Consider the following 17,922-nt stretch of genomic DNA (forward strand, 5'->3'; position numbering starts at 1 on the left):
AAAGAAAACACTGTAGGCCTTATGCAGTCTCTTTTTGACGTATGATTAGTGTCATTCTAAAGTCCTGACTAATACAGGGAACATACGTTAGACCAGTTTTAGACGGAAGTTTATCGTAGCATTTCTTGTAGCAGATATGCTGCCAAAAATCTCGTATAATATTCTATGGTATCGAAAGTATACGGTGCTTTTACACGGTAGCATTTCTATAAGCGTGTCGTGACGTATCAAACAAATCACTGAAGAAGAGGTGAATTAAGACTCTGAAACTAAAGCGTGAAGTACCTAAAGCTATACTGGTTGAAACAACAGTTTCCGCCGGTTATATTAATAAGCAAAAACCACAAAGAAGTATATGGGCAAAGAATTGTTTCTTGCGGAGGAATGATAATATTTTAGTTCTTTCTATGGTAGAGAAAGAACTGAAGCCTAAGAGTTCTTTTGCATTCCAGAACTTCCTGCCTATGGATACTGAAGCCTTCGAAAAGTTCTTTGTACAAACAAGGATGCTTTTCTTATTTTTCAATCTGCATAATAATAGCATCCCTACTCAAACTCATTTTCTTTAATACAATTCCATTTCCCACACGAAACAAGAGGATTGATATTTGGTACAAAATCTTTCACTTCCTTTTAACACACCACGGCGCTGTAATCGGACCGGGAAATGCTTCGAAATACAGCAGGTTCTATCGAGAAGAAATGCCATAGTATATGCCATGACATGTGAAATGCTATAGCATTTGCCACTTTACACGGTAGGATATCGATGAAACGATTTTTTCTACGATAAATGCTTCCGTCTAAAACTAGCCGTAGTCAAATTCTTTAGTATGGCAATAATAATGCGTCAAATCGACTCTGCACAAGGCCCATGTTTGTCGAAATATTTAGTATGGCACTTATAACGCGTCAAATCAACTCTGCATTAAGCATTGTGTGTCCATATTTTTCGATTATTTGTTTGATTTGCCCAATCCGTAACGTTTTTAGCGGACTTTGATGAGTGCAACGCAAAAGCTACATTTGTGGTACATAGTCGCAAATATCAATTAGGTGTAACAAGCACCTAAAACTTTAGCTATCTGAAGTACATACTTAACACATGAATACCATATGTATCAAGTGTCGCGTACCTAAAAAGTAGCTGAGACACGTAAATGGCACATGCCTAGCACATTTTGTGCTGTTATGGTAGATATTTGAAAGTATCCACTTTATTGAAATAATTCTTTGAATTTTGACATTTCAATAACCAGACACGCGAAACTAAATTAGTCTTAGTAAACGGGAACTGGTTAACCGGAAGTAGTTAAAATTTGTATCGATCGATTTGTTTTGTCAAGCTGAATCGATTGATATATAGATTGTATGGGCAGTATTCAGAGAGAATTCGTTAATCGAAGTTTAGTCTCAGACCAGTTAGTAAGTATACTAACTCTTTACTAAGGAAAGTGCATTTTTTGGTATTCAGAGTCTACTTTTAGTACAACTAAAATGATGATTTGAGTATGATTAACCTATTGAGCCCCAATGCATCGGTGAGTAAAATAAATGTGGCAACTACGGAAAAGTAGATGAGCGCATGCGTAGTCTGTAAAAATGAAAATACATGAATTACGAAATACGAAATGTTTTGTCGCACGCTAAATCGTGGGTAAAGATTAGACTCTGATCTAGATTAATTAGCCACATGTCATTAACTTCGTCCATACTACGTCCTAATCAGAGACTCTGAATACAATTTTGATAACCATCCGTTAGTCAACCTCGTAGTATGGTGTTAATCAGACTTCAAAACGACTCTGCATATGGCCCAATATGTTTCGTTGCTGATTATATCCCACCCCCGGAAACTAAATTAGGCTCAGTAAACCTGAAGTGGTTAACCGGAAGTAGTTAAATTTGGTATCGATCGATTTGTTTTGTCAAGCTGAATCGATTGATATATACATTGTATATGTTTCGTTGCTGATTATACCCCACCCCCGGAAACTAAATTATTCGCAACACGAACAAGGGAAACCTTTACTCACTAATGGGGCGTTTACACTTAGTCGATTTGCGTTCGATTCAGTTGAATTGACGTCACTTTCAAGTTAATGGACCGTGTAAATAGGACTTCAACAACAAATGTTTACCAGCGAATTTCAATTTTTATTTAATCTTTCTAGTTTTTTTTTTCTTTCTGTTCTGCTGCTGCTGTATCTGGACAATACGAGACAGTATTGTCAAAATGCACTTGTATAATTTGTAGTGCTGTCGAAATCGGTTTTTGAAAAAACCGAAAACCGGTTTTTGAAAAAAGTGAAATTTCATAAAACCGAAATGTCGGTTTTGAAAACCGCTTTTGCGGTTTCGGTTTTGAAAACCGCATTTGCGGTTTCGGTTTTGAAAACCGCATTTGCGGTTTCGGTTTTGAAAACCGCTTTTGCGGTTTCGGTTTTGAAAACCGCTTTTGCGGTTTCGGTTTTGAAAACCGCATTTGCGATTTCGGTTTCAAAAACCGCTTTTGCGGTTTCGGTTTTGAAAACCGCTCTTGCGGTTTCGGTTTCGAAAACCGCTTTTGCGGTTTCGGTTTCGAAAACCGCTTTTGCGGTTTCGGTTTCGAAAACCGCTTTTGCGGTTTCGGTTTTGAAAACCGCATTTGCGGTTTTCGGTTTTCAGAAAATTGGTTTTCTGAAAAACCGAAAACCGCAAATGTCACAAAAATACGACAGCACGTAACGACGAGAAAACAGCAAAGAATCTGTCCCCACTCCGGCTCACAGTTGCCAGATGGAGGGAAATTTCCCTCGGCGTAGGGAAAAAATGATCAAAATTTGCAGAAGGAAAAAAATATATTTTTTCTTAAAATGTCTTAAAGTGTGGGAAAATTCTTGGTGAATATACTTTTACAATTGGCAGAATAAAAAATAAGTTGCAATTTCTCAAAGAGGCACGGCTATCGTTATTGGGAAGTAAAAAGATAGAATAAAATATGATCGGTGTTTCCTTCACGTATAAACTACTGCAGGTGTCTGGGACTTGCGATAAGAAGCCAGTCAACACACGCAAAACCACAACATTCACATTTATCGGAGTGGCAACAAATCAACAATAAAATTGTGTATTGAGATAGAGATTTTCTTTTTTTCTTTTTTATTAAGAAAGTGAGGTGGTGCCTTTTTGTTAACAAAAGAAAGAGTGGCAGTACTATTTTTAAAAACAAGGGGAAAGAGTAATAATAATATAAAAGATGACTGTCTAAGTGGATGATATTTCAAATTGAATTTCATGAGTTGCATGTGTATAGGGATATACCTCATTTCTATTGAGCTTTGTGTTGGGTTATTAACCCATTTTAGCGGGTACCACCCGATTTTCAGGTTCTATATTCGTCCCCCGCTTAAACATATCTTAATCACGAAAAACCACCCGCTTTTTGGGATTGGAGAAAAATCTAAGAGGACTTAGTTGGTATGGTACATTCAACGTAAACCGTTACACCTCTGACAATCTCAATCGCGATTGAGTTAAATTTGAACTCGCGCTCGGGCTCAGGCTCAGGCTCTGGGCTATCTGAGCAGTGCGCGTGTGCAGAATCATTTGCTAATAAGAGATCTGCTCTAATGCACAATGGTTTTCTTTGTGTAGTTCATGTGTTTTTAATGTAATGTATTGGAAGTTCTATACGAATGAATATTCGTTTGTAGATGTTGTGACAAACATACTTGAATTAATCATGCCTTCATAAGCTACAAGAATGCCGAACGACAATTTCAAGCGTAACTTTCAAGACTCTTATAGAAGCGAATTTACGTTTCTTAGCCAGGGCAGAACTCAGTTTGAAGCAAAATGTACACTCTGGAAAACTGTTTCGTTTGAAAAGTAGGATGCAGGGAAGCAAATTGGACCTCCCCTGATCTTTATATAGTTTGTAAATTAGACCACAAGGAACACGAATCTGAAGGAAATTGGACATTCCGAGTTTCGGAACTCGAGATATTAAAACTTAAAGTTTAATATAGACGCTATCTATCTATATGAAAAAACACAATATTCTCTATACGAAACATATTATGTCCTGTGAGATATATAAAGGTAACCAAGAAAGTTGTGTCGCTTTTTGTGGAGGTCTGTGTTAAATTGACCTTCATACCGTGAGTTGAATGCGAATAGATATAAGGCGAAGGTCAGTTGTTGGTGTGGGTATATCCAATATTCTACCTGGTTGTGGCAGTTCAGTTACAACGTGAATTTGTGTAAGGACTGAGTGAATATGGAACCTCCACAGAGCGTCATAAGAGCGTGTATGCTATACGAGTTCAAACTTGGATCGAACACCACTGCAGCAGAGCGGAAGATACCTCAGGCCTTTCGTGAAGGTGTCGTGATTACGCAGACAGTGCAAGGGTGGTTTAACAAGTTTAAGAACGGTGACGAAACACTCACGAAAGACGCACCACACGTGCCGAAAGACCAACACATGTACAAAATGAGGATCTTCAGGTAGCAGTTGAGCCGAACTGTGGACAGACATGTGAGGAACTGGGGCTAACATTCAATGTTAGTGGAGAAACCATTCGCCAGCACCTCTATCAATTTGGGAAGCACTGATTTGTCTCCGGGCCAGAAGGCTACGCGTGCAGACACCTGTGATTCTTTGCTGTCTCGTCTGAGGAAGGAGCCATTTCTGGACAGGATGTTGACATGTGTTGAGAAGTGGGTCCTGTACGAAGCTCCACGGCGTCATCATTGGTTAAAATCCCATGAACTGGTTCCAAAACAGCTGAAATCAGCAATGCAGCAGAAAGACCTCCTGTGTGTTTGGTGGACTGCTCACGACATCGTGCATCGGGAACTGCTACCGGGTGGTCAGAGCAGAACATCAATGCAACTGTCTACTGTCAGCAGTTGAGCCGTGTTCAAGAAAAACTCAAAACCCTGGAGCCAACACTTCTCAATCGCTATGGGGTTCCCCCGTTACGGAACAACGCTATACCCCACATAGCTAGAATGAGCCGGGACACCATCCTACGCTTTGGATGGGAAACACTATTACATGCGCCATACTGTCCGGACATTGTACCTTCCTGTTATCACCTGTTCCTTTCCTTGGACACTCACTTTAGAGGACTCCAGTTCAACTCCGTAGTAGAGGTGCTAAATGCACTTGATACTTTCTTCGCTTCACGGCAAACCAAGTTCTACCGCGAAGGAATCCATGCCCATCCCGAACGTTGGCAGAAGGTCATTGATACTGATGGGTACTGTTTTTGATCTTCCAGATACGTCTTAGGTGATATATCGATGCTGTAAGTCATAGGTCAAAAAGCGACAAAACTTTCTTCGTTACTTTTTTACATATTACATAAAACTACTGTATAAGTTCTAGTATCTCGAGTTCGGGAAGTCAGAATGTCAAAATTCGTTCAGATTATTGCTCATTTTGGTCCAGTTTACAAAATATATAAAGATCAAATGGGGTCATTTTTGCTTCCTGGTCAGTTTATGATCGAATATCTCGAGTTCCGAAATTCGGAATGTCAAAATTCCTTCAGATTCGTGTTCCTCGTGGTTTAATTTACAAAATATATAAAAATCAATTGGGGTCTAGTTTGCTTCCGTGTTCACTTTATGTTCGAATATCTCGAGTTCCGAAATTCGGAATGTCAAAATTCCTTCAGATACGTGTACCTTGTGGTCTCCTTTACAAAATATATAAAAATCAGGTAGAGTCCAGTTTGCTTCCATGGTCAATTTATGTTCGAATATCTCGAGTTCCGACATTCGAAATGTCAAAATTCCTTCATATTCGTGTTCCTTGTGGTCTAATTTACAACATATATGAAAATCAGGTGGGATCCAGTTTGCTTCCCTGCAGCCGAAAAGTACATTGGAAGTGTCATCAAAGAAATAACTAAAAAAAAAAGTATTAAGGATCGCAGGTCAGTATTTGTAACACGGAAGTTCACATCAATACTTACGGTTTAGAACCCTCACTTTTCTGATTTTAAAATATGGCAACCCTAATTTAACTGTGACTTGTACAACCATCGAACTATCCCTTTCGCACTGTGCTGCACATATTACCATAATAGCCTTGGAGCAAAAAAAAAAAAAAAAAAAAAAAAAAAAAAAAAAAAAAGTTAAAACACACATATAAATCAATTCATTTGTCTCGATCGATAGATGCTTTCACAATTGTTAAAAGGTGTAATTAAAAACAGCAAACATTGTTTCTGCTTTGAAAAGGGCAATCCCTTATAAAACCGCAAACTCGGTTTCGGGTGGCTTTCGCTTTCGAAAAGAGCTTTTGCGGTTTCAGTTTCGAAAACCGCATTTGCGGTTTCGGTTTTGAAAACCGCATTTGCGGTTTCGGTTTTGAAAACCGCTTTTGCGGTTTCGGTTTTGAAAACCGCTTTTGCGGTTTCGGTTTTGAAAACCGCATGTGCGGTTTCGGTTTTGAAAACCGCTTTTGCGGTTTCGGTTTTGAAAACCGCTTTTGCGGTTTCGGTTTTGAAAACCGCATTTGCGGTTTCGGTTTTGAAAACCGCATTTGCGGTTTTCGGTTTTCAGAAAACCGGTTTTCTGAAAAACCGAAAACCGCAAATGTCACAAAAATTCAACAGCACTAATTTGCTCCTCCCCATAGGGTGTGGGAGTGATACATTACTAGCCAATCGTATTTGTGACAAGCGGAAGGATACACATATTTTGTTTATCGGAGTTTAGAGCTTATGGGGCGTTTACACTTAGTCGATTTGCGTTCGATTCAGTTGAATTGACGTCACTTTCAACTTAATCGACCGTGTAAACGGGATTTCAATTTAATCGATAGTTGATCGAAGGCGACTAATCGACTGGCAACTGAATTGAAAGACGTTCTATTTTCTGTGGTTGAAATAATTGAACACATCCATCGATCTGATTCGGCCTAGTTGCTTCGACTTAGTGGCAAATGCAGCGAGTCGATTTAGTCGTGCGACTAAATCGATTTAGTAGTGCGACTAAATCGACCAAGTGTAAACGCCCCATTACGCTGAACAGGGAATAGATAGTAACTTCTGTCTCCTGGATTTTGATTGGCAACACTGGGTTGGAAAGAATGGTTCCAGCGCGAACACTACAATTATGAAGTAGTGTCAGTGGATTTTACAGTTCAGAAAATAAGGCAGCAGTTTGTTATATTGAATGTTTAAAAGTATGTTAAGCGCTTGATTTATGTTTTAGAATAGCTATAGGAGAGCAAAATGAATAACGGTCACGAATCTTCTGATGATGAATCTCGAATGCGAGAGACTGAAGAGGTAATTCGTCGAAAACAAAAGTACAGGGATTTGCTGGATGAACTGAAACGAACTCGTAAGTATTAATCTCCGTATTAGATATTATTTTAGGCACTAAATTCTATGCAGGTTTACTTTAGTTCATCAACTTTAGGAAAGTATGGTAATAGTATACAACAGTGCCTCATGATCTGTGCGCGTGGATACTTCCTACTGTTGCACTACGTATAAAAATGATTTTATTACATTTAGAAGTAGTAAGAAGCATCCACGTGCACGTGACATGCGATATGTGTTTCAAATCCCCCACATATACTCATACACTACGTACAAGGGCACATTATTATTCTTCGCATACCATAAAACACAACGAAACGAAACGCAAACCGACGTACATTTTATTTTATATTACTCAGTAATTAAATGAAAGTCGCCTTGTTACCTCATTTTCAAGTTCCTATATCCTCAATGAATAATCCTTAAAAGACTGCACTTCGTGAGTCCTCGCTAAATGATGAGGCACTCTCGTATACTATATCCGAAAGTATTTTCCTTCGCCTTAAATTAGTCCCAACACATCCTCCACTTGTTCCTGTTGTACATGCACAATTAATTGCGTACAGATAGACAGAATGACGTGCCGTGAGGCGATTGTTTATATCGTGCATGTTTACTGTTATTACACTGCCGGAAAGAATTGTTAAAATAAATATGATTTTTTCACTGATTTTTCTTGTTATTGTCCCTAAAAGACATGAAAATATCTCATTTAGAATAGATAAAATTTAAGGGGGACCACCAGGGGAAATTGCTTAAAATTCGTTTACGACTTGCGTATAAATACGGTTTTTGGATGTGTAGCATAAAACTAAAGTGCAAGAAACACAAACTAATGTGTGCTAGGTGCCCATTAAAAAGTAATGCAGTCTAATCGAGCCCGGACACGGCGTAGCTAGTAAGCTGACACGGGCTGCAAGTGAAGGGATCAGGCGCGTTAGTGATGATGAGTATGCGCGCAAGCGAGAGTAGTGGAAGAAGAGGGTTTTGGCAATGATACGCATTTCAGTGGCACTTGTCATGATTTCATATTAAAATTTATTTACGACTTGCGTATAAATACGGTTTTTGGATGTGTAGCATAAAACTACAGTGCAAGAATCACAAACTAATATGTGCTAAGTGCCCATTAAAAAGTAATGCAGACTAACTAGCATTTCAGTGGCACTTGTCATGATTTCATACTAGTAACCCTTCACTTATTAACATAAAGTGATGACTCTGTATACTGTGCAGAAGTATGCCGCTAGTTGGAGAATAGCATCTAATAGTGCCGTCTTTCATCTTTACAGATTTATTTTATCCATCGTGAAGCATTTGTAATAATTTTACACTATTAACCCTATACTTGTAAACTAAAAATACAACTGTATTACTTTGTACTTAATTTTGTCGCCTGCAGAAATTTGTTCCTTATGAACATTTCTTTTCATGCAAAGATTGAATTTTACCTGTAAATCTTCCAAAATGTGGTGCGCCAAAACTACATTTGCACGATTTATATTAGAAACACACAAGCCTGTACTAGGCCTACTCTCGAGTTAATGAAAGCTGGCCTATGACAGTTCGAGAAAGCACGTGGTAGGCAAGGTTCTACAACACATGGTCCCCCTCCCACTTAGCTGTAATAAAGACATAAAACTACGGGGCACTAACCCGCCTTCATTTGCTGACGCTCGCTCGGCAATACTATGTGAATTAAGTATTAAATTTTGGTACAGAAAAGAACCAAGCTAGCTGTTAACCTAAGTGGGGGCACCTGTGCTCTAGAAGCTTCCACACGTGGCAGACTGAAGACGTTGTTGATAAAGGCTCTGCAATAAGTACTGAAAAAGTGGCGTATGCTGGGGATCGTTTCGGGATTTAACTACCTTGAGCAAGACACTATAGAAAAATAAACATTGACTATATTACTATATAAAAAATCATGTGTGTCCAGAAAGAACGAGATTGAGTACTTGAGGCCCTTCCTCCGTTCATGAATCTACAGGAAAAATAAATAAGCAGAAAGATTAATATACGAGGGTGGGGTGAAAAGTTCTCGGCCTGACCTAGAGATAGCACTCTAATCAGCAAAATTTTATTGTTCTTGTCTGGGGGGCGCTTTTCAGTTGTTCATATAACGAGTGTCAACTTGTTCTCTCAAGTAGTTTGTGTGCAGCCATTGTTGCGGTTAGACGTCTTTGCGTGTTAGTTGTGAAAATGGATAAAATTGATTATTGTGCGGTAATCAAATTTTTCGTTTTGGATGGATTACTCCTACTGAAATTCATCCGAAGTTGACAAAAGTTTACGGGGACCCTGCTCCTTCCATGTCAACCGTTAAAAAGTGGGTAGCTGAATTTAAACGTGGTCACACATTCCTCGAAGATGACCCACGTAAAGAAAGGCCGAGAACCGCAACCACACTGGAAACAATAAAAAAAAAAAAAAAAAAAAAAAAGGGCATGATGGCGTGTTGGACGACAGGCGAGTGAAGGTGAGTGAGGTAGCTGAGAGTGTGGGGATGTCGGAGGAACGTGTGCGAAACATCTTGCACAAGGAACAAGGGATGCGAAAGCTCTGTGCAAGATGGGTGCCGCATTTGCTGACTGTCCACTAAAAGCAAATGCGAAAACTTTTTTCGCAGCAATCTTTGGACCGATTCAGAGGGGATCCGACAGATTTTATTCTGCGATTTGTGACAGTGGATGAGACATGGGTTCACCACTTCACGCCAGAAATGAAACAGCAGTCTAAGTAGTGGGTGGAAGCCAGTGGTGCAGAGCGAAAAAACCGAAGACGATCGTATCGACAGGAAAGGGCCAGTGTGTTTTGAGATGCAAAAGGGATCCTATTAATTGACTACCATGCAAAAGGAAGGACAATTACAGGCGAATATTACTCCAACCTTCTTGATCAGCTGAATGCCATGATTGGTGAAAAGAGGCCTGGCTTGAATAAGAAAATCATCTTTCACCAAGACAAAGCACTTGTGCACAAGGGTGCGTTGGCGGTGAGAAAACTGCGGGATTTGGAGTATGATTTGCTCAGCCATCCCTACATATTCTCCTGATTTGGCACCATCGGACTTCTATCTGCTCCCACACTTTAAAAAAATTCTTTCTGGGAAGCGCTTCACATCGAATGAAGAAGTTGAGAGGGTCGTGGATGACTGTTTTCACAACCTTCCAGACTCTCACTTCCAGGAAGGAATACTGATGTTAGAGAAACACTGTACCAAGTGTATTGAAGATAAGGGAAATTATGTCGAAAAATAAAATAATTTTTGAACTGAAATTCGCAGTCTCATTGTCAGGCCGAGAAGATTTCAGCCCACCCTCGTAGTTGTCCCTGGATGCTAAGTTGAAAATTCAGAATATTACTAAAATATCAGTAGGGTTGGGAACACTGGTATCTTTTCGGGTGCATAAATAATCATAATAAGATGAACTCTAACTCTGCCCGCTGGTCTAATGGTTGCGGGTTTCATTTCCGGTAGATCACATTCTACTTTAAATTTCTAGGCCATGTAGCTTCTGTGTGATTTAATCAATCAAGATCAGTTTTGCAGTTGAGGCTGTTAGTAGTATGGGGATCACTTAAGGAAGCGTGTTCACCCCTCGGTCCTTGGCTCAGAATCCATGGACCCTGTCCCAGGGTCCATAGCCAGAAGTTCTTAGAACCACCCTTCTAAAATATGGCAAGAGTACATTGTTCTACCTCCTAAATTTCGGGAGGAGCACCCAAGATCACCCTCATTAAATTTTGGAAATTGCACGACCAAAATGTGCTCTGTAGTATGTTTTGGTGGTCCATTTCATTCCCTTTCATGGTTAAAAAAATTGCTAAAAATGAAAATTTCAAAGATTTTTAACCCATTTTATCCTCTTTCATAGGACATGGGTACATCGGTGCCCCCGTCTTAAATGTTGGGAGGGGTACCTAGAACCACCATTAAATTTGAAAATTGTTGAAAGTATATTAATTGGTAAATGTCCTCTAGGACCCTCATATCTACCACTCTAATTTTGGAGCTCCTTCGTGGCTAAAGTACGCGCTTTTGGCGAGACCCGGTTTTGATTCCCGGCAGGAGTTCATGTTCAGATTCCGGATTCCACTTTAATCAGTACGTCCAGTCTCGTATAGCCTCGCTGTTGAAAGGGACGTTAGACTCAAAATCAACTCAATCACTCTAACTTTGGGTGGTCCATCTGGTTCCTTATATGGATATAAAATTGCCAAAAATTCAGAATTTGAATGTTTTTGACTTATCCCCTTTGATGAGGGTTTGTTACGTTATATAGTTATACGAGTGAATATAATTGTCCATTTTTCTTTTGTAAGATACCGGTGTGGGTACATGGTGTTTTCTTTCATAATTGAGGAGGGAGTACATAGAACCACCCCTTAAATTTGGAAATTGTCAAAAAATAAAATTTGATACATGTTCTCTAAGACCCTAACATATATATACCATTAAATTTGGATGATTCATCTCGTTTCCTTTCATGGATAAAAAAATTGCCAAGTATTCGTAATGCCATTTATTCACGACGTGGTCGATTCTTGACCTAATATCTCTTTGATAAGGCTTTATCACGTTACATGATTATATGTGTAAGTATAGGTGTCCATTTTCTTTTATAAGATATGGCAAGTTAACTGGCAGCATTATTCATAATGTAAAAGGTGGTACTCCAGTAAAATGATTGGCGTTCCTGGTTGGATCTCAGCTGGCGCCAAGTGGGCTTTGTGGAGGACAAACACAGTATGGTTGCATTTTCTCGATTCTCTATTTTCCCCCCACTTTCTTCATTCCACCATTTCGTTCATAATCACTGTCTCCTTTAGTGTTGCTGCTTAATTTTAGATGTTAAAACATACAGTCGAATTATCTAGTATTTACTTGGAAATGCTATAAGATACATATTGAATATTGGAGAATATTCCTTGCGTTGAATATTCAATTTGAACTGGATAAGATAAGAGATTCTTTTCGTGAATTACGTGTACCAGTTAATTTATTCCACTGAACTGCTAAAGGTTTGTTCGATTATTATATCGTCTATGTCAGTGTGAATCTTGTGAGCAAATAACTCTTTGAGGTAAATTTTAGACTTCCACTCAAACAGCTACTGCTTCCTTACTATTTATCGTAGGATCATGGTTCATACCTCGTTTTGTTCAGAATAGAGCATCCTTTCCAGTAATACCGCTCGGTTGTCCGTATGATACACCAGAAACGGGAAAATCGACGAAACCCGGGAGTTTTTCGAAAAAAAAATATTAAAAATTTTTGTGCCCCTCTGGCCCGGGCCTAGGTTCACGTGGGGATCTGAAACTCTTGAAAAATGCAATGCGTGTGCAATAGTTATATACACAATGCGTGTACAGAAGTTCAAGCTTGTATCTTAAAATCAGATGCGGAAAAAATTTTGAAATTCTGAAGGTGATCCGTTTATATATGATTTTTATGTATTTATTTATTATTAATATTATTTTTGTAAAACCACAAGTCACAAAAAACAAGTTGTGAGGAAAACTATACTATACAGCCTAGTTTCTCCAAAAACGTCTATTTATTTATAATATACCAAGTGTAAACAACAACTTGACAGGTGCAGATATCTCACAAACTGTATCTTCGCGTAGCAAAAATAATATCGTCGTTAAGGCTACTTTTAACGTCCAAATAGTGTGTGTGTCTAACACGGTAGATATCGCCACCGTCACCAATGTTAACATATGCAACTAATAAAATTAATGCGGTGGCCCAGTGGTAGAGCGTTCACCTCTGGTGCTTGGGGTCTCGGGTTCGATCCCAGCCTCCGCCAAGTGAACTTTGTGGTGGACAAACACCGTGTGCGTGGGTTTTCTCGGGGTTCTTCCGTTTCCTCCCACTTTCTTCATTCCACCCTTTCATTCATTACTCATCTTCACCGTCTCCTTTAGCCTAACCGGCATAACCGCGGGACGTAAAACTTCAACATTTCATTTCATTTTTACTAAAATTAAAACAATAAAAAATAAAATGATTAATTGAAAAACTAAGTAAAAACGGATACACACTGGTTAATGGACGTTACATTATCTTGAGAATGGTACGTGTAGATTTCACATATTGTTGCTAGTTTCATTGTTAGAGGCCACCATTGTTAAATAAACAATCAACTTTATTTGCCAAACTTTACACATCCATTTAAGATTGAAATATCTAGAGAATGGTACGTGTCGATTTTACATATTGTTAGTTTCATTGTTGAAGACCACCATTCTTAAATAAACAATCAACTTTATCTGTTACACTTTCTACCAGAAACTGGCCAAACTTGGCACACCCGTCGGACTACCACTTAGATATCTAGGAAATTATACCTTTCGATTTCACATATTGTTGTTAAATTTCATTGTTGGGGTCACCATTGTTGAATAAACAACCGTTGGATTTCTCTATTTTTACAGAAACAATCAACTTCATCTGCCAGATTTTCTACCAAAAACTGACTAAACTTGCCACACCCATTTACGATTGAGATGTCTATGAAATGGTACATGTCGATTTCACATATTGTTGTTAGTTTCATTGCTAGAGGCCACTATTGTTAAATAATTTGTCTGCCATACTTTCTACCAGAAACTGACCAAACGTTGCACACCCATTTAAGATTGAAATATCTAAGGACTGGTACGTGTCGATTTCACATATTGTTGTTAGTTTCATTGTTTAGGGCCACCATTGTTAAATAAACAACCAACTTTATCTGCCACACTTCCTACCACAAACTGACCAAACTTGACACACCCGTTTATGATTGAATTTTTTATCTATCGTATGGTACATGTCGATTTCACATATTGTTAGTTTCATTGTTAGAGTCCACCATTGTTAAATAAACAATCAACTTTATCTGCTGTACTTTCTACCAGAAACTGACCAAACGTGGCACACCCATTTAAGATTGAAATATCTAGGGAATGGTACGTGTCGATTTCACATATTGTTGTTAGTTTAATTGTTAGAGGCCACCATTGTTAAATAAACAATCAACTTATTCTGCCAAAATAAAATTAAAATAAAACATAAGAGAAACACTTAGATTTATATGATACAATTTTGGCTGCACATCTAGAGCTTTTGGTTCTGTATATTCTAGAAATTCTACAGTTTTATATAACCACCATCAGGGTGTGAGGCAAGAACATGGTAACCCACAATTTTACTTTAAGAAATTATAGATTTTCTGCTGCACAATCCATTCTGAAAGTCGGAAATCTGATTTTTCACATAAGACTATACATGAAGAATTAAACGAAGCGGTATGCGTTGCTGTCTATCTGGTGCTGCATAACTCAGCAATTGAAAATTTGTTGGTTACCATGTTCTTGGCTCACACCCTTCATATCATTACGGAATTTTCCCCACCCCAGCACCATCAAAGGACTACGGAATATATTTAAGTTAAGATAAATACGACTGCACAACAAACATGACTAAGTGGAGCTTTTGCACTTCTATCGGGAAGTCCGGGATTCAACCCAGCATTTGACCATTCTGACAAACTTTTTTTCATTCCATCTGTGAAGTAAAATAGTGCCTGTACTGTGAGTTGGCCGATTTCTTTATTGTTTTTAAATCGTTATTATTAGTAATTACCAGCAGTGACGGTTTTGCGAAGTTTAGGGGGGCGGTCTTTCGGACTGAAGCCTTTTCCCCAAAATTACGGAATGTCTAAAACAAACGAAATATCTATTACTTATGCCTTTACTCATAAACTTTAAGCTTCCGTCAAATAAAAATTACGAATGTTTAGAAAAACTAAACATTAGTAAGAAAAACCCCTCCCAATATACTTTTCTAAATCCGCCACTGATTCTCAGTATAGAATGATCTTCAAGGTTGTATCCGGAAGAATATCGCTAAATATATAAACGAAACGAAATATTAGTTATGCCTGTACTCATAAACTTCAAACTCCTCCCAAATCAAATTAGAACATTTTAGAAAACGAAACAATCAGAGAAACCTCTCCCAAAGTACTTTTCTAAATCCGCTACTGCTTATTTGTATAAATTAGTCTTCAAGGTTGTATCCGGAAAATTATTGCTAAATCGTGGCACAGCTACAGTATAACAGAAATGTGAAAGTACGGTTTGACGGATATATTGAAAAACGTACGCTTTGACGGATATATAGAAAAACAAAAGTATAACTTTTGCGCTAGAAGCTAGAGTACTAAGCTCTTAGAAATGAAACACGGATGACAAACTAAATGATCTAGAGAAGAAAAACTGTCGATAACTTAAAAGTTAAAATAAAGTTAAATAGCCTGTAAAATTGCCCTCAAATACTACATTCTTCATGTGAGCTTCGTAGAACACGTGCTCCATCCATCTTGATGGTGAATTTCAGAGCGAAATATGACATTTAGGCCATGGAATTCTTATCTAACTATAGAATATACTATAAGAAAGCTATTTAGATAGAAAAACCATGAAAATGAAAAAAGTCAAAATTTTCAAAATTCTCGTTTTTTCCCAAAAAAGCCGGCTTTTTATGTGAAAAACCATCGAGTCAAAAAAGCCGGCTTTTTTGCATCTCTACTTGGAGATGGTATACCGATTGTCGCAGTACTGCCTACAAGTAACTGAGGGAATTTTTTCGAATTTCTATAAAATTCCCTTTTTTTAACAATTATGCACTGTTCTTGAGTGGAAACACCCTCGTTATGTCCGTTGTCCGTTGCAATAGGGTTGTTGAAATCATAAATAATTACTTTTAATGCTCACAAACATTTTGCTTGTTTCACGTGTACCCAACAGAGACGTTGGCACTGTTATGACCAATTCTCTCGAAATGCTATTGGATTTTTTTCTGCTGTAAGCGGCGCACCGCAACTCATTACCTTGAAAGGGGCCCTTATTAGTTATTTTGTATGTCGTGTGTGTAAATGATAATAGGGTTACGTCTCTATTTGTGGGCATCAGAAGTAATTATTTATACTTTCGACATATCTATCTATTTATCTATCGATCTATCTATCTATCTATCTATCTATCTATCTATCTATCTATCTATATATATACGGTATATAGATATAGATATATTGATAGATAAATAGATCTATCTTGCGTCATTGCTTTTGACATAGACGTCTAGAACAAGAAGCTGGTAGCTTCAGGATATATTATTCTGTAACATGTCGTACGTCTTTGGTAAGTAGAATATGTTCTTTTTGCATAACGTGAATCAATAATTGATCAATTTAGATCAATTATAATATATACTTCCGTTTAGGATAGGCAACATATTTACAGAACATGATAGAGATATCTTTTTCCAGGAATTGAGAGTCCTCTGAAATTTCCTCTACTAATCTTCGCGATACGTGGTAGTGATTTATGACCCCTACTTGCTAGAAACCAATGTTGTCTCTTTTTCATTGTACAACTTTTTTCTTAGTTTTGTCGGCTGTCTCAGACGGCACAACATATGACATTCTTTGAGAAAACTCGAAGACTGACAGGGAAATTCTCTCCCCTGGAGCGTTGCAATTTTGCGTTCGTAAGTCCTCCTTATCTCATAAGACGAAATGACTATAAACAAGAATCTTGTAAGGGGAACAAAGGAAATGTTCTTAGTATCCAATTGTTTTCTATTTTTCACCTTTATTCCCGAAAGACTCCATCGGAAAAGGAAAGAGAGGAAACTTCGTGACCCTTGAGTTTTGGAATAATCTTCGAACAAACTGCAATGTGCAAGAAGTTTTTTTTATATTCTTCTCATATAAGATGCTAAATATGCTCTACCTTGTAATAAAACTAAAAGTAATGTCTTTGAAAGATGGTATTGGATTTGGCAAAAATGGGTTTCGTGGGATGAATTTAATATTTCATGCATACATTAACTTAATTCAATTTTCAGAAATACAAAGTGTACTGTACATGTAATTAGTGTACAATATTTTATTGATAATTGCTTTTGGATCGGCATTCTATTGCTTTTTATGTGTACACAGAGTATAAATGTTGTTTGACAATAGTAAGGTATTTCGTTGAAGAAAGAAAGAAAGAAAAAAAGCTTTTTGTAGGATCATTTTAATTTCAGGCATGGAGTCATTCTACTCCTTTTCATAATGTGTAATATAAATGTAAGAACTGTAATTAGTGTAGAAATCTAGTAAAATATTTCGTTGCTAATTGCTTATATAGGATCACTTAAATTCATTCAAGGGGTTCCATAGTCTAGTACTTAGAGCGTTCGACTCCTGTTCGCGTGGTTTCGGGTTCGATTCCCTGCGGAATACTCAAATTATTGGCATCTGCCAATCATCATGTGGCAAACTGGAGAGTCATGTGATTTAAAACACGTGACAGTCTATATAATTAATATAAATGTGTACACAGTATAAATATTTGACAGTAGTCAGGTATTTCGTTGATAATTTCTAAATAAAAATTAAATTGGTTCGGTAGTTAGCAATTGTGTAGTTATAACTATCCGTTTCAGGGTTGCTATGCTAAAGGTGAGATTTAGACCTGTAGTTGAAACTGAGATCCGAGCAGTAGCGTAACTTGAAGCATCAGCCCCCCCGCAACCCTTGAGTTATGCGCC

At 37.9% G+C, this 17,922-nt stretch overlaps 1 protein-coding gene across 1 annotated transcript in view; it reads left to right on the forward strand.

The window, feature by feature from the left end:
• Positions 1 to 7,070: 7,070 nt before the first annotated feature.
• Positions 7,071 to 17,922, forward strand: part of LOC145673537 (EP300-interacting inhibitor of differentiation 3-like) — a 69,388-nt gene continuing 58,536 nt past the window's right edge. The window contains exon 1 of the mRNA XM_081743335.1: positions 7,071 to 7,347. Within this exon, the coding sequence (XP_081599461.1) occupies positions 7,236 to 7,347 (112 nt within the window). The 5' untranslated portion in view covers positions 7,071 to 7,235. The remainder of the gene's footprint in view (positions 7,348 to 17,922) is intronic.

Source organism: Thermobia domestica, chromosome 16, assembly GCF_964235325.1.
Source record: "Thermobia domestica chromosome 16, izTheDome1.hap1.1, whole genome shotgun sequence".
NCBI classification, from domain to species: domain Eukaryota; kingdom Metazoa; phylum Arthropoda; class Insecta; order Zygentoma; family Lepismatidae; genus Thermobia; species Thermobia domestica.